The sequence below is a fragment of the Pomacea canaliculata genome, linkage group LG14, assembly GCF_003073045.1.
Source record: "Pomacea canaliculata isolate SZHN2017 linkage group LG14, ASM307304v1, whole genome shotgun sequence".
NCBI lineage: Eukaryota > Metazoa > Mollusca > Gastropoda > Architaenioglossa > Ampullariidae > Pomacea > Pomacea canaliculata.
In genome coordinates, this window is record NC_037603.1 from 7,876,812 (window position 1) to 7,901,404 (window position 24,593).

At 36.9% G+C, this 24,593-nt stretch overlaps 2 protein-coding genes across 7 annotated transcripts; one reads left to right on the plus strand and one right to left on the minus strand.

Annotated features, from left to right (window-relative positions):
• Positions 1-104: 104 nt before the first annotated feature.
• LOC112554988 (THO complex subunit 4-A-like) lies at positions 105-8,756 on the plus strand. 2 transcript variants are annotated; one of them, XM_025223085.1, is made up of 9 exons: positions 105-569; positions 890-1,029; positions 3,190-3,388; positions 3,839-4,053; positions 4,565-4,731; positions 5,099-5,170; positions 5,677-5,788; positions 6,161-6,223; positions 6,383-8,756. In XM_025223085.1, the coding sequence occupies exons 1-9, from the start codon at positions 530-532 to the stop codon at positions 6,479-6,481; spliced, it is 1,107 nt and encodes a 368-aa protein (XP_025078870.1). In that variant the 5' UTR covers positions 105-529; the 3' UTR covers positions 6,482-8,756. The 2 variants fall into 2 exon arrangements, with proteins under 2 accessions (XP_025078870.1, XP_025078869.1); XM_025223084.1 differs by having other exon boundaries at positions 112-569; positions 4,544-4,731.
• Positions 8,684-24,107, minus strand: LOC112554986 (monocarboxylate transporter 12-like). Of its 5 annotated transcripts, none has more exons than XR_003097368.1 (8): positions 23,821-24,107; positions 19,462-19,525; positions 18,390-18,533; positions 16,474-16,617; positions 15,537-15,715; positions 14,255-15,126; positions 13,500-13,796; positions 8,684-13,377 (listed from the first exon to the last, which is right to left on the minus strand). XR_003097368.1 is itself a non-coding variant. In XM_025223081.1 (8 exons), exons 3-8 carry the CDS (start codon positions 19,514-19,516, stop codon positions 13,601-13,603), a joined length of 1,590 nt encoding a protein of 529 aa, XP_025078866.1. In that variant the 5' UTR covers positions 19,517-19,525; positions 21,246-21,425; positions 21,595-22,351; the 3' UTR covers positions 8,684-13,600. The 5 variants fall into 5 exon arrangements, 4 of the variants coding, with proteins under 4 accessions (XP_025078866.1, XP_025078863.1, XP_025078865.1 ...); XM_025223081.1 differs by lacking the exon at positions 23,821-24,107 and adding exons at positions 21,246-21,425; positions 21,595-22,351 and having other exon boundaries at positions 8,684-13,796; XM_025223078.1 differs by having other exon boundaries at positions 8,684-13,796; positions 23,821-24,106.
• Positions 24,108-24,593: the final 486 nt, after the last annotated feature.

Below are 24,593 nucleotides of genomic sequence, written 5' to 3' on the forward strand. Positions count from 1 at the left end.
CGCCCTGTCTGGTCATTGTTTCCCCAAGTGCCTCAAGCAACTTCGTAACTTCTTGTGTCACAAGAGGCCCAGTAGCTGCGGGTGGGCAGCTCAAGGCCGGGTATTACGCACGCAGCCGGGTGTGAAAAAAAGGCAGTCCTGGAGCCCTTCGACCCCTAGCCTCTACAAACAAAGACATAATTAACTTAGTACACCACTGGAGTGCTGCACACCGTACCAAGACAGGCAAACAGCATCCTGTCGTCAAGCGTGTCATGACAAGACCGCTCTTCTGTCACGTGAGATTCATTTGGTGTGCTTCATGGCGTCGTCCTGCGGCCGTATATAGTGTCGTCCACATTACACAAGCGGTTTATTTAAAAGGCGTACTGTAAGATAGAGCGGTGCTTTTTTTGGACTTAACGTGTGAGGTCGGCGATTTCTGACTGCTTCAACTACTGCAGGAATACAGATTTGATATTTTATCTACATAGCCATTCCAGCTTCCGGTAACCAAGTTCGGATTTGATACAACGCACGACGCACAAAAATGAGTACCTCAGGCGTCAGTAAAGTGGATATGTCTCTCGGTAAGACTTAGATTGTGTGATATCCTAAAATTACACATTCGTTGACCACAAGAATTTGCGGGGAGTAGGTTTTCAAATGGAACTCTGGTTTTGTTGTTGGCTCTGACACCGATAGTAAATTCAGGGATATCAACGAGTACTAGTACCAGGGCTTTGGATAATAAATTATTGAATAACAGAATAGTGCCAAATGTGTAGCACAGTACTGTACTCAATATGCTATTATTGGTTCTGTAGTTTGATATCACATCGGTTTTGTCACCTAAGCTGTCATTTTATGATGTACGTGGCATGCAGATGATAGTATGTGCTTGTTTCAGATGAAATCATCAAACTTAACAGGAAAGAAAGCAAACAGAACAAGGCTTCTCGGGGACGAGGAGGAATAACTACAGCAAGAGGTGGAGGAAGGAGGGGTTACAGGAGCAGAGGTTCCAAGATAAGCCGAGGCGGAGCACAGGTGAGTTGCAACATTCCTTATACCATAGAAATCCTACTTGAAATAAAATGGTAATTATTTATTTGTTAAACTGCCACTGTGTTTAACTACTTTAGCAATCATGATATACTTTAAAAAATAGTGAGAGAATACCCTTTTCTCTCCTTGTGAGAGAATACAATTTGCCCTGAAAACAAAACAGAGGAAAACATGTATCACATGATGCTAAAATTAATCAAGAAACATTCAAATACAATTTCCAAAAATACACGTCACTCTAACACATCAACTCCCCTTTTTTGCACGTGTGACAACACTCATTTACATCATATTCTTTCATGGGTATTTCCCAGAACAGATACAAAATCGTATTACACAAAAAATCTTCCTAGAACACGTTTTGCAATATTTGTTACATATCTTTTTTTTTCTCCCCCTGCACGTTTGAAGACATAATGTCACACGCCATCTCACAGTGTCAAAATTTCCCATCTTACAAATCTCGCCTCAACAGCACACTGTTTAACAGAATACGTGGCAATGCACAAGCTTAATCTCAGTTATGAGAAACATGTGAAAGCTCTCCTTAATTTTCCATTCTGCCTTTCTATTTTATCTCCATCTTATACACGTGGGAAAAACGTGGTATCTCTCAGTACTAAACTCTACAACCATTCTGCGTATTTTAAACTCAGAGAACACAAAATACAACATCCTCTCAAAACAGGGTCTAAGGCATGTAACCACAGTAATATTTCCTATAAGCCTAATATTGACATCCTTATTTTGTACAAACCAGCCTAACATGGGCATCACCACAAAAATGGTACATGAGGAGTATATCTCTTTACCTCACTCGGGAAATCCTCAATCATCCTACATGTCGCGGATTGTCCCCAGCATCACCGGATGTCACAACTGTCAACAGTGTCAAAATGCCTGTGGAGAAAACAAAAGAACAACTGTCACTAGGTGGCCTCAGCATGAAACAAAAAACTTCTACTTCCAAGACCCACCTATAGCTATGACCTGATATAGCCGTATTGAGTTCTCCTTTCAAAATTGAACCAACAAAAAGAGTGTGCGCTCATAGCGCTACCCGGCAGACACATCTCTAAATCAGGGATGCACAACCTACGGCCCGCGGGCCATATCCGGCCCGCGAAACTTCTGCCCACAGTGCAGGAAATCGGCATGTTAGTAATAAAAGAAGACATAAAAAAAACGAAAAAAAAGGAAGAAGTATTTATCCCCACGTAGGGGCGTCTCTCAGTCTTTTTTTTCGATGGACGAACATTTAGATTCAGTGCTCCGACTTGGTGTCTCTACGATGAGGCCGGACATTCAGAAGTTGGTTTCGGGAAAACAACTTCAAATATCCCACTAATTACTACATAATTAATGGTAAGTACAACTTATTTCTAATAAAAATTGGTATCTGCTCTATTTTTTTTCCTTTTTGTATTTTTGCCATCGCCCACAACACACATGCCATGCTAAAGCACCTGAAGGTTTTCCGCGTCAAAACTGCGGACAGGGTTGGGAGGGGCAATGAACAACACACCCCTATTGCCAGAACAAGCAGCAAACTCAGCACTCAAGCAGACAACGCGTGACATAGCATGGGCACGTCGTCAGGCGTTGCTACAGTCAGCAAAAAAAAAAAAAAGGCCTCAACTTTTCCCCATGAACTGGATAAACAATAGCCAGAAATATGATGTCATACGTCATCTGCTGTCAGCTGCCTTTCTATTACCAGTAGGTCCTAAGTGCAGAGAGAAAGGCATTCACAAAAAAATGTCTGACATGCAACAGTACACATGGTAAATGAAAAGCTTACAAAATTAGAACAATCTCTTAGGCCATAGTCTTAACAATTGAAAGACAAGATTATTTTCTACCAACCTGATTTAGGACAAACTAATGATTAGGCTCACCCACATCGTCTCTCACTCAAGGAAGAAAGCGAAAGCTCATGGCGGGACCGGAAGTCTTATAGGTGTTCAAGTCTCATGACCCCTGCAAGAGTTGAAGGAAAAATGTCTTGTCAGAGATTAAAACTATTAAGTTAGTAAATACACACAACTTACCCTTAAGTGTCGTGGGTGTTACACTTAACAAAGAGTTGTTGATGCATGAATCCACAAAGATAATATCTGTTTTTCCAATGTGGGTTGCCAGACATATCAAGACCAGGGAAGCACTACAGGTCGTGGATCAGCAATCAGTAGAAGTTGGGGAAATACACGAGCTAGGGGAAATCTGCGAACTTGGGGGCGAGGTCGTGGCATGAATCAAGGCAACAGAGCTGGAAACAATAAAGAGCATAGCACAACGTTCAACACAGCTTCTGGCCGAGCAAGAAGAGGAAATCTTTCGGGTACTTGTAGTAGTTTCACACATATAGAACAACAGGCACTCTTTAATAGTTACAGAAGAATAGGCATTGTTTGTTTGTTTGTTTTAAGTTGAGCAGAAGACCAGTGAAAGTTGTTGGTAAGATGGAGTCACTGACATGTAATATACTGATGCAAACACCTAACACCCATCCATTATGTTACTATTGTCAGTGGTTAAAATTCTTTGTAATATTGATTTTGAAAGTTTGTAACCAACATTAGTGGCCATTATAATTCTGATACATATATACTAAAGCAGTAATGCAAGCTACAAACAGGACAATTTTGTGAATATTCACCATAATAAATTCTGGAAGTTCAGATTAAGACATCAGATTTTGTATGTGTTTATAGTGTGTGCATGTGAGAGAGAGCACACATTTTAACATTTTGATAGGTGATCTTACGAAATATCAACCTTTGGCATACAGGAAGGCTAGGTAACTTTCGTGGTGCATTAAGAGGTCGTGGTACAAAGAGGGGTGGATTAAATTCTGGAGGAGACAACTCTTTGACATCCCTTCATCAGAAGCGACAGGTGGCTCTGAAAGCACTACAGCTGGCTCACAGAACTCTTGCAAACATTGAACGTCAGACAGCTCGCACCAACCTTGTCAACACTAAGAGAGGCATCACAGCTCCTCAGGTAGGAATTCAAAGCTGTTTGTGTTTCTAGAGGTTGGCACATCTCTAATCATTGTAGTTATTTAAACTTGGCCATTGAAGAGAAGTTTGAGGTCTGGCTAGTTGGACTGAGCTGTCATAGATCACTTAGCCTTATTTCCCTGATGAACAGAACGTTGGATGTAACTGAGATGACTGTATAGTGAGGTGGTCTTTGTGAGTTGTATCAATGGTATTTAATTGCAGAAGCTACTTAATTCAGTGCATATTAAAGTCATGTGTTGAAACAAAGAAATGGATTAGCAGATCAACATTTAAAAAATGTTAGAAACTTTATACTCAGGGGTCTGTAATGCTGTCAGTATTTGTCATTAAATTAAGTGTCCTTTTTTATTCAGTTCTAAGGAAATCTATTTTCACTATAGTGATTAAGTTCACATTAAAAAAATTTTTGTAATTTAAACTTTGTGACAGTCTGAAACTAATTGTCTTTTTTACCTACATTACTGTAGGGGGAATCATTGGGATTGCAGAGTCAGCAACTCTCTGGCAGCACACTGTCCTTGACCTCAAGTCAAGGCAGTCGTGGAGGAGGCAGCAGAGGCAGAGGCAGGGGCAGGGGTAGACAGCTAAACAGGCATTTACTGGGCACACAGGTTACCAGCTATGACAATCCTAAACCACGAGGCCGTGGTCGAGGGTAGGGAATGCTTTAATCCTATTTTCAAAATATTTTGACTGATATTAGAACTGATATTAAATATATCATATCAAACTAATGTCAGATATTTTCCTCAATGGCTTAAGGTTGTTCAATAAGCTGTAGGGCAAGGACAGGTTAAAATTCATGAATTGTGATTTGTGTTTATACATGCTAACCTTTTCTGGTGGTTCATGCAGAAATATTTAACTGCAATGCAGGATATTAACATGTTGAAGTAGAGCAATATGGCTATACAACTTTCTTTTATCCACCAGATTAATGTTCAGAGAGTGAACAAAGATTGATTAAATTAAACCAGTGTGAAATTACACCATATAATACTTTTTCTCCTGTTTTCATGAAGATGGCTTAGCAGGTCTCAGATACCAGCCAGCAACATCAGTGTGAGCATTGACAATCCTTCAACGAACACCAGGTAAGTCATTCCTCTGAATAATATAACTTTTTTTTCCTACCTGTAACTAGGGGGATTTGAATCTAAGAGAAAATGCCTCTTCTCTTTAATTGTCAAATCCTTCGGGGGGTTTATTGTGTTTGTTTCACTTATGCTTTAATGATAGTTTAACTAGAAGTAAATAATAGTAAGTATCTATAAATATGATGTAATGTGAGCACATTTTGATTTATAAAGCATGTGTGTTGTATGTCCAGTGTTTCAATGATTTATTCATCAAGCTCATCACTTATATTTACTAGATTTTTCTTGGAGATTTTTAAAAAAACAAAAAGATCTGTCAATAAATCCTACCAGGCTGTACAAGTACAAGAAGAACAAATAGAACATTGGTTTCCTCCTAAATGTCATTATGTTCTTTCACTTCATTAATTTAGCACTGTTTAAATGGAACTTTTGCCTTCTCATGAACATCCCAATACACGTGCTTACAAAAATAACATATCTTGCAATGCTTTGAATTTCAGACAGCTTCTCCAGCCTCACAGTCAGCCAAGGCGTAGGCCATGGAGACGACCTCAGCAATATAACACTAGCGATCGTGTGGTACCTCAGACTTCTATTGCCAAAGATTTAATGGTAGCTTTTTTTTTTTCAGAAACTGAGTTTGTCAGTGTCTTGTTTCATTGTCACACCATCCTTTAACTATCAATCAACAATGATAGACCTAGAAACTCATGGGTGGTCAGAAGTGCAAAATTGTATCCATCTTCTCTTCTCATTAGTGATTCTGAAGCCAATTTGCAGGGAGGTTTGATGAACAACAATTCTTTCAAGGAGAATTTTCATAAGCCTTGACATGTTTATCTTTTCATTGCCAAGAGAGTATTAGTTATTTTAATGGTGATTGTCATAGGACTTGTGGAAACACCATTATTTTTTTTGTTTTTGTTTTATTTTTAAACTTTCAGATTTTGAAACTAAATAAATTTTTATTTAATCATTTTTCAGAAATTAAAGCCCACAGAGTCAATGTCTTACGTCTTTCAGAAGAATGCATTTTCAGCAGGATCAGTAAGTATGGGTTTGTTTGAATGGGGAAGTTGCTGCTATTTCTGTTGTGACAAATACATTCATGCACATTAATTGGTAATATATGACAGAAACTTATTACAAATTAGTTCTGTGGAAACAAGTTTGCTTCTAACAGATGATTTTTTTTTTCTATTTCAGACAAGTCAGTCACTGAATGAAAGATTTTCCAGTGTGACTGGTGGCCGAGACACTGATGCAGCAGAGGTTGATAGCTCAGGAAGAAAAGTTTTCTTCTAATTTGAGAATTTATCATAGAACAGTGCTCAGTGCTGTATGGAGACAGGATTTGAGCTTTGAATTGTGTGAGGAAAAAATTAACTAGGGCAAAGATCCTCTTCATATATATATCATCAAGATATACGACAGATATTAGTACCTGTTTAGAAATGAGGAAAAACTGCTCTGATTAACAAATATCAGGGAGAAAGGCAAATTTTGTTTTAATCTGCTGTTTGTCAGTTTGTGAATATTTGGTGAGAATTTGTTGGTCTAGCTTCTTAATTTTATTTATTTATTTTTATTTATTTTTTTTTTAATTAGATAGTGGGGGAATCCCTCACGGCCAGTGTAACAGAGGTTGACATCTAGTGCCTTAAACATGTACAATGGCTGTCAGAATGCAATATTAAAAAAGTCACCTTTGATGCTTCATCACAGAATGCTACTGTCGTATATCTAACAGAGTGGCTGCGGAGAAGAACAAGAGAGAGAGAACAGCATACAAGTTTTGTTTTTTGTTTTTTTTTGTTGTTTTTTTTGGGGGGAGGGGAGGGGGTTGTGTGTGTGAATTATAATACAGCATGCCAAAAAAAAAATTTCTTCACAATTTATTTCTTTAACATCATGACTTTAATATTTCCAATTTTCAAAAAAAGTTGTGAAAATGTCTCCATGTGCAATTTTTGGCTTTTAGATTTTAGTGGAATTTGCATAAGACTTGATCTGACGTGAAACATAAATTGGAAAGTAGAAGGAATCAAATGTCAATTTGCTTTGGGCACTTCTAGCCGCTGCAAAAGCACTAGTATCAAGTGTGAGGAGCACTTTTTTTTTTAAGTGTGAGCATGTGGTGTTTTTTTTTTTTTTTTGTTTTTTTTTTTTTTTTATTTGGGGGGGGTTAAATAATGTTAGATTTAAAGATTAAGGTGCACAAATTGCAGACAAGATCATAAACATGGGTTGGACACTGTTGTAGAAATGCATACGTGTGGAGTATGCTTGATGCTAATGTCATTGGTAATGCTTTTCAAAATATTAACTCTTCATGTACAGTTCACACCTGTGAATTCTTCATTGCTACTTCATTCAACTGTGTCGTTACACCAGTATTGAATGAGTTCAGACGTGTTGAGTAATGTATGTTAAGGCTTGAATGTCAGTTACATTGTCAACATTTTAACAGCTTTATACTGTATTCTGATTGCTGTCACAGATTCTACTGTAAAACATGCAAATCTTTTGATCATTATAATTACAATGAAGGCAGCTATACATGAGCCACTGTGACAAGGAACCATTTTCTAACAAAAGAAGACAATACTTCAAGGAGCAAGTGAATTTCTGTTTTTTAATCTCACCCACAACTACCACTCCCCCTCGCCACTCCACAAAAAAAAAAAAAAAATGATTTTCATCAGTTCCTTCCTTTTGTGGATAATATTTTAGTATTGTATGTATTTGAATATTAACAGGACACAAGATGTAACCAGCTTTTAGCTTTCAAGCATTAAACTTTTAGAACTGAAAACAAACCAAATGATTTTATACATATGTAAGAACTGAAAAAGCTATTTTTTCTTACCTAGACATCTGCGTAAGTAAGGTAAGCACATGACGAAATCCTAGACCCTAGGAATGCATCTGTTCCTAACATCAAAGATATAAGTGCTGTTATATGTACTTGTATAAGTGCCATGTTTTTGTTCTACTAATTTCATGTCTTGTGCACTTGTACACTACATTTTTGTGCCAAACAAAACACAGTCCTCAGACTGAAGCGTTTTTTTTTTTCGGGCATCTCCTTTGTTTTAGCTGAATGGTTATTTAATATATAATATAGATATATTATGGTTCTTAGAATAACAAGTGACACAATCCAAGTCCATTTTCAAGTTTTGGCTTATTCATTATTTGTCCAGTTATATGTAAAAATAGTGCAAGCACAAACTGTTGTGTTGGTGAGTGATTCACACAATTATTTGTAAATCTTGGCCATGCTTTTTTTCATCCTCTTCATAATCCTGCATAAACCAACAGGTAAACAGAATAGGCCAAGGTATTTATTTCTGTGACATCAGAAAATCTTGAAAATATATGGACATCACTGCTGGACCATTAATCCACCTTTATTGTTGAAGTGTTAGGTGATGATATAGGTGGTGGTACATCAGTTTTTCTTCTTATTCCTTTGGTGGTGAATACTTTCCTATTTTTTTGTAATAACAGGTATGCAAACATAGTTACAGATTCTTCATTTGGCTGTGCAATGACAGTAAAGCTGCATGTAATAAAAGATTAACATTTTAATTATTTTCTGTTGTTTATGGGGTTCAGATGTCATTTAACTCTCGATAGGTAGAATGATTTGACCATAAACATAGTCCCTTCAACTTCAAGTGTGACTTTCTCAAAAAGAATCCACAACATATCAGTTGGTGCTAACTGGATGCTTAGCAGAGCAGTCAGCTAAACTGTGCATAAAACTAGTAAAAAGATTATTGTTACTAACATTAACAGTACCTGGCTTTCATTTTCAGTCATAAAGGTTTATTTTTCACAAAAAATTGTAGAAGAGTGTAGGTTCAAGTCCCCAGCATGTATTGATCTGTAGATGTGTCCTATCATGAAATGAGTAATATTGCATTTTCAAAAGATCATTATACCCTGGAAAACAAAACAGCAAACCCAGCCATCAGGACATAATGTGCTGTCAAGTCTATTTAGACATCATTGTCTCAAGAATCCCACAAAATAAATGAAGGCACAAGAAAATTTTGACAATCCCAAAAAGACGATTCCAAATTAAGTGGTATATATATATTTAATAAGCTAAAAAACGTTTTTCTCAAAATTACAGGGTACAATTCTGCACTTCATAAACTTCCTGATAAAACAACAGCTGGACAGACAAATGATAGGCATGATCATGGAATAGAAAAGCTAGTCACATCTTAAAATTCAGCATTCAATGAGCAAGATACTTTTGTTGAGTGGAAGAAATAACATGCAAAGAAAGTGAACAAGTATTTGTAAATTAATGGATAAACATTGGCAAAATATTTTACTGGTAGTAATGTTTAGCACTGAAATGCAATGCAGCATTAAACAATCTCTTTATATCACCAGGCTTTATGATCGCAATTTGTGAGCAAGACTATCCAGCAAGATAAAATTAATTGAAATAAAAATTGTAAAGTTCTCAGTACATATGTACTCATAAACCCATACAAAAGGAGAGAAGTTAAAAACACTTACGCTAAAAATAAAGGAATTGAGTGATAAAATGCTATTCCAAAATACAACAAAATCATTTCCAGTGACAAAGAAAGGTGATTTATAAACACACCTTCAACAAATGCAGTCAATTTCTTTGTAATTCATGTACTTTTTCTCTTTTAAAAAAACAAAAACTCTTCCACATGCTGATTTTGAAGAAACATACTTGCTTTGTGGTAGTCAATGCATGATGTCAAGATGTCCACATAATAACTTACATGCTTGTACTCACTAGTTCACTATTAAACTTTCTAGGAGTATGGAGGGGAGTAAAATTCATCAGCTATGATCATGCACATCTGTATCAATATAATTACACCCACTAGTTTATAAACATATGACATGCTATATTCATTAATTTCATGCACACTTTTTATGCTACGAAACCCAGCCTTCATAATCTCTCAACAAAATGGTGCGGGGTAAATTGTCCCATGGGTATTTTCCATAGGGGGAGTGAAAATAAAGAATAGCAGTTGATTGTGTTTAGGGCACAGTGATTGTCTCAATCCTTCTGTCACCTTTATCTCCCTTGACGAATCATGTCAGTGACTCAGACAAGCCAAAAAAAGAAAAGAAAAATCTCATTACTGTTCAGGATTTGTTGCAATCCCCATTTAAGAATTCTAGGCATTAGCCCATTTTAAGCCAGTCTACACAATTTCCTTTTTAAATACCTTTAGAAATCCCTTTCAGAAAATGTTTACATTTTAAAAAAAAAACAAGTAATGCTCAGTAATGCCACTGAAAGTTATAAAAAATATGTATACACACTTGCTTCAAAATTTTAGAGTGGAGGTCAGTTTGTGTAAACAAAGAAAGTGGTTTCCAAAAACAGATTTTCAAATGTTTCTTACAATATGCCCTGGTACACGACTAAGGTCAGGGTTAGGGTTAGGCATATGCAGCATGTTTCATTAGTGTAGCTATGTTTAAATAAATGAAATATTCACTTAAAACAAATAATAGCAGTTATAGCATTCCTGGTATATGGCATCAATGCAGCGAAATCTCATGAGCATACCTATTTCAACAGCAGGAATGGCATGTTGTACCAAAATATCAGTATCAGTGGTGTATAAATCAACAATAATACCAGGGAGGTATTGTCAGTAAGATTCCCAACATGTAATGTCATCATGGAAGCCAAGATAAGAAACATGACATTCAGTTACATGGTTCTGTCCTATTATTAATACAAAGCAATCAAAATCTCCCAAAACGCTCACTAAAGAATTACAAAAAATATTTGAGGTGCATAAAATGACACAGAATATCTTGCAACTCGTGTAATTCTGCAAGGCCATAAAACATGTTCACTGAGAGCATAAAATGGGTATCTACATAACAATGGCAAATAGTTTTCTCAAGCTGCTAGCAGGGCTTTCTGTTCCCTTGTTGATTGTACCGTTCGTACTTATCTTTCCTCTCAGTGCATACTCTCATGATTACAGGTAGAAATGTTTGTATCCTCTTCCCAGTGGTCAACCAAGGCATGCTGGATCTCACAAAAAACAGTTTATATACATTAAACACTTAAACAAGTCTCTAGTCTTTCCCCTTTGCTTCTCCCATCCAGGTCATTCTGACCATAATTTTTCCATATTACATCCTGTTCCTTCCTGCCACACTCAATATTCACCACATACCAAAGCATTTCTCTATAAAAACACCCTCCTACCAAAAACATATTGCCACACAAGAGGAAAGGTCTAACAAGTTCTTCACACTAGACATCACTGGTTGAAGGGCAGTAAACATGTGTGGTTCACTGTTTGGGGCACATAACTGAAAAAATTCATATACCTATCTGTTCATCACAAGCCATGAACCAGCAACCTTCTGCTCCAAACTCAGGAGCACTAACAACTGAAGTATGAAACACAAAAATTTGTAATCAGACAACTGCTGTTTTTTTGTTTTGTTTTGTTTTGTTTTTTACAGTGAACAGCGCTTTTGTAAAATTACATACACACATCCACTTATTTTTTTTCCCTTGTTTATCATATTCTTATTTTAACAAAGTAAAGCGTTCTTCTCACAGCTACCTTTTGCAGCAACATGGAAACCACAAGTAGTGGCTGAAGGCTCACATTTACAAATGGCATAATCTAAAATAATATTCATCATAAATATTAAATTTCTTATGTATTTTTATATAAGTATATAAATTGATTTACTGTTGCTATTTCAAAGATTGTGACTAAAATGTATACTGTCATGCACTGTATTGCACAAGTACAACAGTTGTCTAAAGCACACAACTTTGCTTACTTATAAATTAAAAAAGTCTGATATCTTTAGAGAATAAGAATGTGCACAAAGGTTAATATGAATAAAGTATAAAGTAGATGTAGCAAAGAAAATTTCAGATGCAGCCAAGAAACTTGACATCCTCAGTCCTTTATTTTATACTAATAAGATCCATCAAAAATAGCAGGACTAGGTATGACAATAAATACAGGCATATTAAGTAAACTCTCAAATGCAGAAATGGAATCTAGCAAATATTTCAGCAATGAGCATTTTACTCTGCATCAGAGTAGATGAAAAAGTATAAAATCAAATATCTGTTGCTCTTTGTGTAAATAAATCTTTGAGTTATACTTTATAAAGATACAACCAAAGAATAGTGGCATAAAGGTGAATATATAATATGGTTATATGCCAGATCTAAGGTGAAAACATTACTATTCATTTCACCGAGAACAGTTGATTTCAAGCCCATTGATTTAGCTAATCAACAAATATTCAAAGTCCATAAATTATAAACTTGAATAGACCAAGATATGTTTCATCAGTAAAGACATGGTTACTGTCACATTAAAAAAAATGTAGCAGACTCAAAATGTTTATAGTCATTAAGGACCTGCTTTGAACATGATAGCTAAAAGAACAACACACAAATCACAACCGTAGCTCTCTTGACTGGACCATCTCTATATTGTCCTATGTGGGTTTTATTGCTATGATCTACCTTGGTCCACATGGTAAGTAATGTCATGGACAGTAAAGATCTACTTTTTACTTATGTCAGAATCAGCTTAGACCCAAATGTTGGCATTGTAGGAGTCAGCCTAGGCCTACCTTAGTCAGGCCAGGCCCATATGCTAGTCATGGTCTGCCCAGGCTCACATTAATCAGTCAAGGCCCACATTAGTAATGATCAACTATGCCCGCATGTTGGTCAGTCAGCCCAAACCCATATATTGGTCATCCCAGATATATTCATATCATGTATATATATATTATTGCTAGTATGAACACAATCTTGAACTGCCCCTGGGGATCAATAAAGTTGTATTGTTGACCCATATTAGTCATAGTCAGCCCAGTCCAGCCCCACATGTTAGCCATAATCTGTACAAATTCTTGTTATTTATACAGTCAGCCCATGCCTATGTTAATGGTGTAGTAAGATGGGAGTGATGAAAATCCAACCATGTTGTCCATCCACCACTGGTGAATGGCACAGGTCTAGTCCACCAACTGGAAAAACCTCTAGCATTTGATGGACACAAACACCTGTATAATTATTCTCCCTATTCATTGCTAAAACAATCTCTTAAATGTTAATTCTTACTCTTTAGCATCTGGCCTTAAAGTCTGAAAGTGCCTGTCAGTGCACCTACAGCATACAGGCACATGGCACTTTAAAAATTTAAAGCCACCCTTTCCAAAAAAATATTTAACAGATTACTCTGTTGTATGTGTATGTATATATACACACATGTATATTGTGTAGCATCTAGCTAGAACCAGATGTAATATAAAATTCATTCTTTCCTCTCTCTCTTGTTGTTTCCAGGTAGCACCCAAGAAATTTCTCAAAACTTCCACTCAACAATGGAGTAGGGTGCATCAATGAACAAAATGGACAGCTATATAAAAGGTTATACTTTCTCTACCTTGTTCAACAATCCCAACCTTTTTTGTCTCTGTTCCTCTAGACGTGCCACCAAGGGATACAAGAAAAGACAACTGCCACCAAGGAGGTTGCTGACACAGCAGATCACCATCACGACTCCAAATGAGCCTGTTGCATCTCGAACAGCCCCTGAATAAAATGCAAATTGATCAGGATTACATTTCAATGTAATAAGAAGACTTAAGTAAACTAGATTAAATACTCTAGCAAAATGTTGCACACAGGTAAAGTGATCTACACAATAAAGGGTTTTTGTTGTATTTGTTCTATTACAATAGGGCATCTTGCTGTGATGTGGACATCATAATTAATATTCAGTCTGCGATGCAATACAACATGATCATTTTGAATCTATACAGCACAGAGAGATAATAAAACAAATTAACACATCAAAATGTGGCATGAAATGATGATAAGAGAAATAAAAAAACTGCCAAACATTACAATGTCACCAATAAAACCAATAATGGCATTATAATGCAATGCATTCATACATAAAAGTCATAAGAAATATTTGTATAGAGGTAAAGACAATGGTGACAGATAATGATAATACAGGTGGCATTAATAAACCACTCACTGCTTACCAAGCAAATGGCTGTCCTACAGCAGATCCGAAGCCCTGGATAAGAATAACCATCGCCAGCAGTCGAGGCATTTTCTCCACACCCACCATGTCTATTAACACCACAGCCACAAGGCTCACGTAAATGCCACCAAAAAATCCGTACAGTCCACATGGGACTGCAAACCACCAGAAATTGTTGGCAGACACCAAGCTACCCATACTAACGCCTGCAGCTATGACTCCAATGGCTTTCATCTTGTATCGTGCCAGGAAGTTATGATCTCCAATTAGAGCCATGGTAACACGACCTACAAGATCACCAGCACCACACATGGAGATGAGTATGGCTTTTTCATACTTGGTGATCCCCTGGGACAGGACATGAGATGGAAGGAATAAGATAAAGTTAAAATAGCCAAAAAAACATAGGAAACTTATCACTGTGATAAAAACAGACACGTAGCTCTTCATCACAGCAAAGTCAAGAAAGGAGACTAGTTCTTGGCATATGCTTTTCTCTGGTTTCTTGTCTTCACATAAGCGTGACAAACCTTCAGCGCTCACAGGCTGCATGCAAAGGCTGCCAGTACTTGTCATTAATGACAGGTACTCATTTTCTCTCTCTTTCAGTTCAGATTCTTCCGAGGCTGTGACATCTTTGTCTCCAACAGATGGCACGAGTGGAGATAAAATCTGGTCATCTGGACTCTTTGTATCATGAATTCCATTTTCACTGTCGTGATTTGACAGCCCGTTTTCCAAAGGCACTTTCATGGTATTGGTGTTGCGATCATCGATGCTGACTTCTTTTGACTCATAGATACTGGCATAAAAAGATGGAGGACGGAACAAGCTTGCAGCAGCAAATACATTAAAGTAGAGGCCGCTCAACTGCAGATTAAAATAAGACATTTTGCTCTAAAAATTGTGTTGTACTTCAAACATTCACATATATACACACTACATTGCAAAACATTTTGATTCTGTGCCCTCCTGATCAATCTGAAAAATCTGGACACAAATGTATAAATTAACTTGAGTTAAATTATTGAAAACTTTCTCTTTACAGATGCTCCTGGATGCAAGTGGGCATGTAACACACTGGAAACAGTCCCGAGTTTGCGAATGTTTGTGCACTAAATTACAAATTTGGGCAAGCGTCCTTTACATAAGTTTCTTCATAACCATGTGCTACATACAGAACATGATATGCACACATGCACATGCAAACAATGAAGAAGCAGTTAAGCAGTTTCAAAATCTACTAGACAACCAAGTGGCAGGCAGGCCAGTGAACCTACCAGCAGAATACTGCCATGCAAGCTGTATGTCTCCAGCAGGTATTCTATCACTGGAGGCAAAGCAAACTGCCCGATACTGGAACCAGCCAAAGCCAAGCCATTGGCCAAAGTTTTGCGCTTTCTGAAGTATACACCTAACATGACCAAGCAGTTTCCATAGATGGCAGAATTACCAATGCCTGAAACACAGAGAAACTTGCATTCTGCCATTCTGGATAATTAGTGGGATATGTCAGTAGTTTTACACACTATGAGTTAGTGTAGCAGTGTTTGTTAGATGACTTGAAAAAAGACCTGTACAAAACAGGCATGAGAACTGGCCACAAAAGATTATCTTAAAGTTTCTAAAACTTGGCTGAAATGGTTGACACTCAAGATATGCGAGCTTATCAAATTAAAGTGCAACAACCCAAGAAAATTCTGGAAAAAAGTGAGACGTGAGGCTCCAAAGTTTAGAAATATGACATGATTTGGATTAGGACACAAAATGAAGATTACTGATGTAAAGATGAGGTGTTTTTGAGTAGTGGTATGAGAAATCATTGCAATATGGTGTCTGACTGACTGGAAGGGGATGAAAGTGGCATGATGCTAGTATTTGCATGCTGAAATTTTAGGAGCTGCTAAATGAAAGAAAATGATTTTCGAGGAAAGAAAGATTTTGGCAAAAAAAAAAAAAAAAAAAAAAAAAAAACCTAAATTTTTTGGACATAAATTTTATGGCTGAAAATTTTAACTGTGGAAGATAATCTCCAAATGGCAGACAATTCTCATGCCAGAAAATTAGAAGAAAAATATGCTCATTGTAAATATTGCAAGTTTTTGAATTTTTTGGGAAAAGAAAACAAATATTTTCCTGATGCTGGCATTCTTTCATGCAACTGGGTAATTAGGATATGTAACAGACATCAAACAAATTAACGAAATAGATGCTTACCAAAGCAAAGTCCAAAAGTGGCAATGAGATACTCTATGCTGATAAGAAGACTGCCAGAAGCCATTCCAATAACTGCGATGAAGACAAATATCATTATCACACGCCGAACTTGGAATCTCTGGCCAAGCATTATGCAGACAGGGGCTGTAACAAAAACCACAGACATAGGACTCCGTCAAATCTTCGCTGTTTGAAGTACTCCCCCTACAGGACAAAATTACACTTTAGCTGTTTGCATAAGAATTCTTGAAAATTACAAATTAGGCTGAAAACTTTCCTGTCCACTTCCATAAAAACAAGAAGTGCAACAAGCAAAAAACAAAAGCAAAAAAAAAAAAACCAACAAAAAACAAGGAAACAAACACACATACACACACTGTAAAAAAATCGGCAATTGCAAAAGTGTAAGAAATTTTCTAAAGGGTTCCCATTATTGATTAAAAGTTGCCAGTTCCATATTGCTAAGAGCTGTACATCTTTCCACTTTCATTTGTCTATACAGTTCTTGTAGAACGACCTGCATACATAAGGTTCTAAATCTGTATTTATACATGTAAAACTTCGCCATTATTATTAGTTTAGTTTATTCCTTGAGGAGCATAGGGCCATGCCATTATTATTATGCGGTCTATTATTTTATCAGTTAGGGTATTTTCACTATATCATATTTTCACAATATGATAAGTCTATAATAAATTTGAAGTCATGTTTATATTTATTATTGATTTTCTTTTCTAGTTTTTCCCAAAATTATTGAATTACATTAAAAAAAATATGTGTTTGTTTCTTTTTCTCGGTTACAAAAATTACAGAGATGATTATTTTAAAATGTTCATCTCTTTTAAAATAATACTTGTAGCTAATACTTTATGCACTAGTCTAGTCTGGAACCATTTATATTTAATTTCATAGATTTTACTCATTTTAAGAAAGATCCTTTTAAAGCTTGATTCACTTTTACAATTTTTAATCCATTTTTCACAACACTTTCATTATCATTTAATATATTGTAATAGTTCTTTAAGCCTATTCTTTGGGAGAATATAATATCGGAAATATAGAAGCATAGATAAAAGATTGTAATTTATTAATAAAATGGTCTGGCGAGTTAGGCAACACTAACCAAACATACATTAATTTTGAGAGTAAAACCGATTTTCATATCACAATTCTACCTAAAATTGTTAAAATTGTTTTCATCCTGGTTTTCATAAGATATAAATTTTTTCAAATTTGTCGTCATATAAGTTTTTAAGTCATTTGTTAACCATAATCTAAAATTTTAAACTTTTGGGGATTCCAATGAATTTTTAGTTCAGGCATAAATTTTAATGAGCTGTTCTTGAAACTTCCTAGCCAAATTGCTTCTGTTTTGTCATAATTGATTTTTAGCCCTAATGCCTTACCAAATCTATCGACTACTTTTATAGTTTTTTGGAATGAAGTTTGACTACCGTTTAAAAAAATTTTACTGTCATCTGCAAACTGCAAAATTTTGTGCTCCTCGTGATTAATTTTGATTCCAGATGTATGCGAGTCAGTTCGTATCATTATACCAAGTATTTCTGCACAGAGGATGAATATGTAAGGTGATATTGGGCCTCCCTGCCTACATACTCTTTGAATTGAAAACCACAATGTAAAATGCTATTTTTAGAATTTATAAACAGACAAATGATCACTCTTTGATCACTCTTAATACTTTAAGGTAATTAAAGCATATGTATACACAAAAACAACATAGGACTACAGGGAACATGGAGTTGTTGTAAGAAGTATTTTTGAAAACAAGAAAGTCCCTAACATCCTCTAAACTTAGAACAGGTTGATTGGTTTTTAATTATAGAAAATATTTCTAGTTTCACTGAATTTTTCTAAATAGTAAAGCAACATCTAACAGGCTATACATGACTTACATAGCACAGCATAGACTATAGCACCAGACCCCATGACCATGGCAGCCATAGAGGTTGAACAGCCAAAATACTGCTGGAACTCACTGAGAAACAGACCAAGTGATTTGGCGGTTCCCACCATGAAGAAAAAGCTGAAGAAACTTCCTGCACATATACAAAAATGACAGATTAGCTACATCTATTCTCTACCTTTATCAAATCAAGAACAGCTTTAATATCAGAGGTAAGTTAATGCACGAATGATTGATTCAGAGAGAGGTGACAGCACTGGAATAGTGGAAATATGCTTAACATGGATAGAACTGGGACCCCCTTCCCCTAGATGAGTCTTTTTATTGTATATATTTGAATGTTTTTTATGTGTGATAAATCTGTTATTGTTTTACATTATATAGCACGTCAAGTTTTGCGTTTGGGGAATGGAAGGGGAAGGGGGGGGGCGGTCTCGTGAGCTGCGTAGTACACTGGCTGATCAATGTGAGAATGTTGTACGTATGGTTCCCCTGCAACTTATGTTGACGTGGGTAGTAAGAATTAAGGTTAACTCTCGCCCATGTGCCGGGATGTGTCCTCGGGACAGGATTCACGTTTCGGTTTAAAAACTAGTAATACTGCAACACTGCCTTTTCATGCCAGTAATTTATAAAGTTCCTTAAGACAAGTGTATAACAAGATAGAGAAAACCTTCAAGGCCAGTAAAATGGATCATTTGTTAAGTTTGAACAATGCCTTTATGTTAATTGCTCCTTAGCTTAAAAAGATGTATGCAAGTCTATATGATAGTTTTATTTTGACAAAGTCTACAACAGCAACAGAATCATTCTGTAATTCCCATAAAATTAAACATGTAAACAATATTGAAAAAGCATACAAATTAACTAAATAAATTTCTTAAGGAGTACAATGTCAAATAAAAACAGAAGAAAAAATGGTTTATAAACAACTATTCAAGAGGATATCTATAGCCCTCTTACAACCATCTGAGTATGACTAAGAATTTGGATTAATAAAATTATGAAAAAATATTTAAAATACACAAGTAACACATGCCTATCATAAGCATTTTACTCACCAACTACAATGGCCCATGCCCACCCTCGGTCCTGTGGAAATGGTTCTTTGGCCATGACTGCACACTGATCACAAAGCAAGATTGTACAATGTAATGAATCAATATCATTTTCTTGCTTATATGATGCATGTCACACAGTCAGAAGGCAGTGTTTTTCTGTACATGTGAAACAGTTTACAACTGCTCTGTGCCAGTGTATCCCTGATAAAATCTGTATGAAAATAAAATGCGTGTATGTAAGATTTTCAAAAAAATTTTTAGCTTCAACACCACATAAACAGACTACAGAATATAAACTAACAAAAGCTAAGGAGCTCAGCTCTAAATTATGATGGAATCAAACAGCCAAAGGTCTATGATTATTATGAAGGACAGGGTGGTGTGGGGTGGTGTGCATAAGAGAACTTAAATTTCTCACCTAAATCAACTGTTACATTCACTCAAATAAGTTCATGTTTAATAAAAATCAATGCCAGTTTGCATGAGTGGACTTACTTAATTGGTCAGGGTTGTTTCCTATCATTGTTTTTTTGGAATGGATGGGTATTCGCTTACATCAGTGGTTCTCAAACTCAGTAATAAGTGCTCATAACTAGGCTGAACAATTTACTAAAAGGTGGTAGGGTTTTTATCAACACACAAAATAAATATATTTTTCCCACTTAGCAAATGTCAGTTAAGATGCTGGTTCATCTCTATATTTTTATAGAAATATTGTACAGATAACTGGTTATGTTTGCGTTAACAGCCTATATCTAGTCTGGTTGAAATCTCACTGAGTTGATGTAATTGAGCTAATATTTGTGCCCACAACCCTGTTTAAACAAAGGTGAAGGGTTTCATAAATGCATAATATATATTAGCAAATATATTTTATACAAATCAGTGAACTGCAGTTTATATTTAACGTAAATAATGTTTACAATTAATATTTTTTCCAAATTGGTGTTAAACTGTATGGAAAACAATAGTATAAAAATAGTATAAAAAGAATAGTAGTTGTATCTGTTAGCACCATGTACAAGTATTTTTCCCATTTGTAAAAATGTGATTGCATTTTTTATTTGCTAATAACTGCAGCTCCTTTAAATAAACTTTGAATCACAATCAATTCCATGTTGTTTTTTATTGTCGAGTACTGATGATTCCGCCTTTTTGTTTTTTATCCACTACCTCACATCACGAACTTGTATTACTATACACATCCATGGTTACATGTTGTCTTTTGTGTGAAATAGTTGGAACCCTCTCAGTTTTTAAATATACAAATTTCATTATTAAAAAAACCTCTAGTTTTTATAAAATTTTTAACATTTCGAGTGATTTGCAATTCTCAGAAAACATAATTTTTTAGTGATATTGATCTCAGTTATTTTGGTGTAATGCTACTTCTAGGTCCGAGCTACTTGCTAAAGCCAGTCAAGGTAAAAGATAGCCATAGTATCCTCTAAAGCAATTTTGGTTTTGATAAATAAACCATGAAAAACAAAGCCTGAACAGTGTTATGTTAATACAGATATCTAGAGATACAAAAGAAACGCGGGTTTCTATTCTTACCTATGTTAGCTCCAGTCGATGAGAGGTTCATTCACTCAATTTATCCTGACCCACGACACCACGGGAGCTAACTCTGAGAAAATCGATAAGACACGCGAGTAGCCCGACTTTGGTGTCACTGACCTGATTAGTTTCACGATAACATTCTCGGACAGTTCCTCGCATAACTCGGATGCCGACCTTCTTAAAATAACCGAAAGATTAAACTTGTATAACTCTAGACTTGCCTTTTAATAAACTAGGTTTCGAGTTCGCTAAACGCAGCAATCGAAAAATGTTTGGAGGTGAAAGGTGAAGGTCCCAATAAACTCATTCCTCTCGCGGTCCTTCTTTCATTGTACTGTATTTTACTTCCCCAGGTAATGTATATTCATTCACTGCTGGTGTTCAGAGGGAGTTTTCAGTAGCTGCATGGAAAAAGAGCTTTGAATTATGAGGCGATTTTCTGCTCGAATGCGATTACAGAACAATACATGAGAACACATCAAGTAGCGTTGATATTGCATGTGTGTGGATGCGCCTTCATTTTTGTACGCTCACACATACATATAGACAAGAAAACAAAATAGAACGTACCCGTTTGCCTTCGATGATTCTTGGCGATTATCGATGCATAAAGATTATCGGTTTTGTCAGCTATAGCGTATAACACCTTCTAACCTGCGACTGCATGTGTAACAGCCAGGCGTTACAGTTGTCTACACGGAGGTCAACTGAGGTACGCTGACGTCATGAGGCCCTTGCCGGCTTTGGCACTTCTTGCTTTAAGGTCTTGAACATAATCACCCCAGTTCTTGACAGTCTCCCAGTCATTGCATGTTATAGCAAAGGGCTGTTTCAAATTGCTATCTAGAAACAGACTTTACACATACAATCACTAGGCAGCTTAACCAAAAGGTTATCGCAAATGGCCATCCGTGAACTCAGATTATTCTTCACTGTTCCCGGTTGGTGGTGCTTTGATAATAATTCAGGAGTGAGCTTTAACATTAGACTGAAAGCAGCTCCGTAGGCGCCACGAGATCACACGTCCGAGGCCGCGATGAAGCGCCCTCACAGCCTGTCAAAAACCTGCTTTTTGAACGCTCGGAGGGAACAGAAAATAGGGCGACGAGTGATCTGCGTGGGTGTGTGTATGTCTCAAGACGACAACTTTTTTCTTGACAAAACTGTCATTGAAGATCATTAACATGGCAGGCAAATGGAGTGAATGAGTCAGCACGTACGGCTACGTGCAGGAAGTCAAGGCTGTACGTGTTTTCCTAGCAAGGTGCGGTAACCACTTTTTTGTGTATCCACGACTCATCGTTTTTAAAGGGATTGTAAAGGCAAAATAAAGCTGCTTAGAACCTCCTAAAAAAGTAGGATCAGTTTGAATCTTCTACTTTCGTGTCTGTTCATGTGGAAAAAAGTTGAATGTTTTATAGGATGTTGTGTTTAATAAGGGAAATTACACGGGACGACCAGTCCAGTCTTTGACGTTCGTAAGCCCGTTCCTCCTCTGGCCACCGCGGCGTCCACTACCCTCCAAAGTGCCTTGACAGACAGTCTTTGACAAGATGTCGTGCCAGGTCACATGGCCAAAGCAGATCAGCTTAAGACACTTTGTAACTGCCATGAACTCCTCGATCTATCAGGAGAAGGCATTGTGCACTAGATAGTCATTGTTGTTGTTGCTGTTGTTGTTGTTGTGGTGGTGGTGGTGGTGGTGGTGGTGGTGGTGGTGGTGGTGGTGGTGGTGGTGGTGGTGGTGGAAGTCATTTACTTTCACTGCACCAGCACAAACAGAAAATTTTGTATTGCAATTTTTTTCCATTAATATAGGAGATAATGTGCCAAACGGAAGCCGAATGGGTTTCATCTCGAGTCGCATGTAGTAATAACCAACACTTGCTTTGTGTGGCGCATACTCACTTGTCAGGAGCGTGCTCTTAGCGCTTGAGACAAGAACATGGACAACTTATGAAGGACGAAAGAATAAAACAGTACTGGTGACTAATCAAAGATAACTAATAAAAGACAAATATAGAAAACGCAAAGAGGAATCGGGTAACAAAAACTGAGGGTATCGAGATTGTGCAGAGGAAGACGAGTAGTGAAGGTTGAACACGAACTAGCATTGTATGGAATGTTGCTAGAAGTAAATATACAATGAATAGATATGTCTTGACTTTTGAATGCACGTTTGAAGGATTTAATGGTGGGTGAGTGAAGGAAATGGAAGAGAAGAGAGTTCCATTGTTTTGCTTCACAGTAACTAAAACTCGTATTGCTGTATTTTGTTGTTCTGGTGACAGCAATAGTATACGGTCATCAGACGAAAAGCGGAGTGATCTTGATGGGATGTAGGGGAAGAGAAGTTCAGAGAAATAAGTCAGGAGCCTGCACAGAAATTAAAACACACCACGGACCGTTTGTACTCATTGCAAAGGGTGGGTAACCAGTGTAGAAAACACCAGACGTGCGGCGAACTTCTCTACTTTCCAGGGTTAATGAAAAAGATATTCAGGGCAGCAGTTAATCAAGAAGTTGCAGCAGTCAAGCCGAGAAAGAACAAACACGCAGACAAGATGTTGGTAGTGTGCGTGAAGAGAATTTTTATCATAATAAACAGATTGACAGACAGCTGTCACGTGTTTATCATAATAGACTGCTGTGACTCGTTTATCACAATAGACAGACTGACAGTTGTAACTTGTCTATTATAATAGGTAGACTGACATACAGCTGTAAATTGTCTATCATCGTAATAGCCAGACTGACAGACAGCTGTAAATTGTTTATCATAATAAGCAGACTCACAGTGACAATGAATCCCAGGTTCCTGTGATGCTGGTTTCGCCCACCTTGATGTGATTGGACGGACTGACGAGCGATGAATGATGTTTTCTTCACGGGCATAGGAGGGTTTCTGTTTTATGATAGTCGAGTTTAAGTTTGTCTGTTACCATCCAGTTCTTGGCAAAGCTGACACAGTCTTCTGTGGTGCTAGTAGAATGAGACTCAGCCGGTGTGGAGTGGAAGAGTGTGTCTTCAGGATGTGATTGGTGAGAAACATGGTGACACTGGATGCATGGTGAAAGTAGTTTCATGTACAAAATGAACAGGGAGGGGCCAAGTACCGAGCCTTGGGGGACCTCACAAGAAAGTAGAGTAGGGGGAGATGTTTGGCTGGGTCCTATCAGTTAGATAAGCGTTGAACCACGCTAGTTATACATCACTGATATCAACACAGTCTTGTCTTCAAATTACCGGTCTGTCTCTCACATCTCCACAGTCTCATCCTGTAGCTGAAATCTCCATAACCCCAATGTTATGTCCACAGTCCCATCCTCTGGTCTCTTTACAGTCCCACTGGTTGTCACAGGACATTTACTTTCTCTCGCCGATACCTTCGTGCTCTTTCTTTCTTTCTCCGATGTGTGGTCAAGCAAACGTTTAGCAATTCTATTTTCCATAGGGAATTGCTGAAAATCGATAACCTTTTTTTTTTTATACTGAAATAATTTGATTTAAGAAATATAGAAAGAATATATCGCAAAAATTTTCGAAGACTGAACGCAGTTGATGAAGTA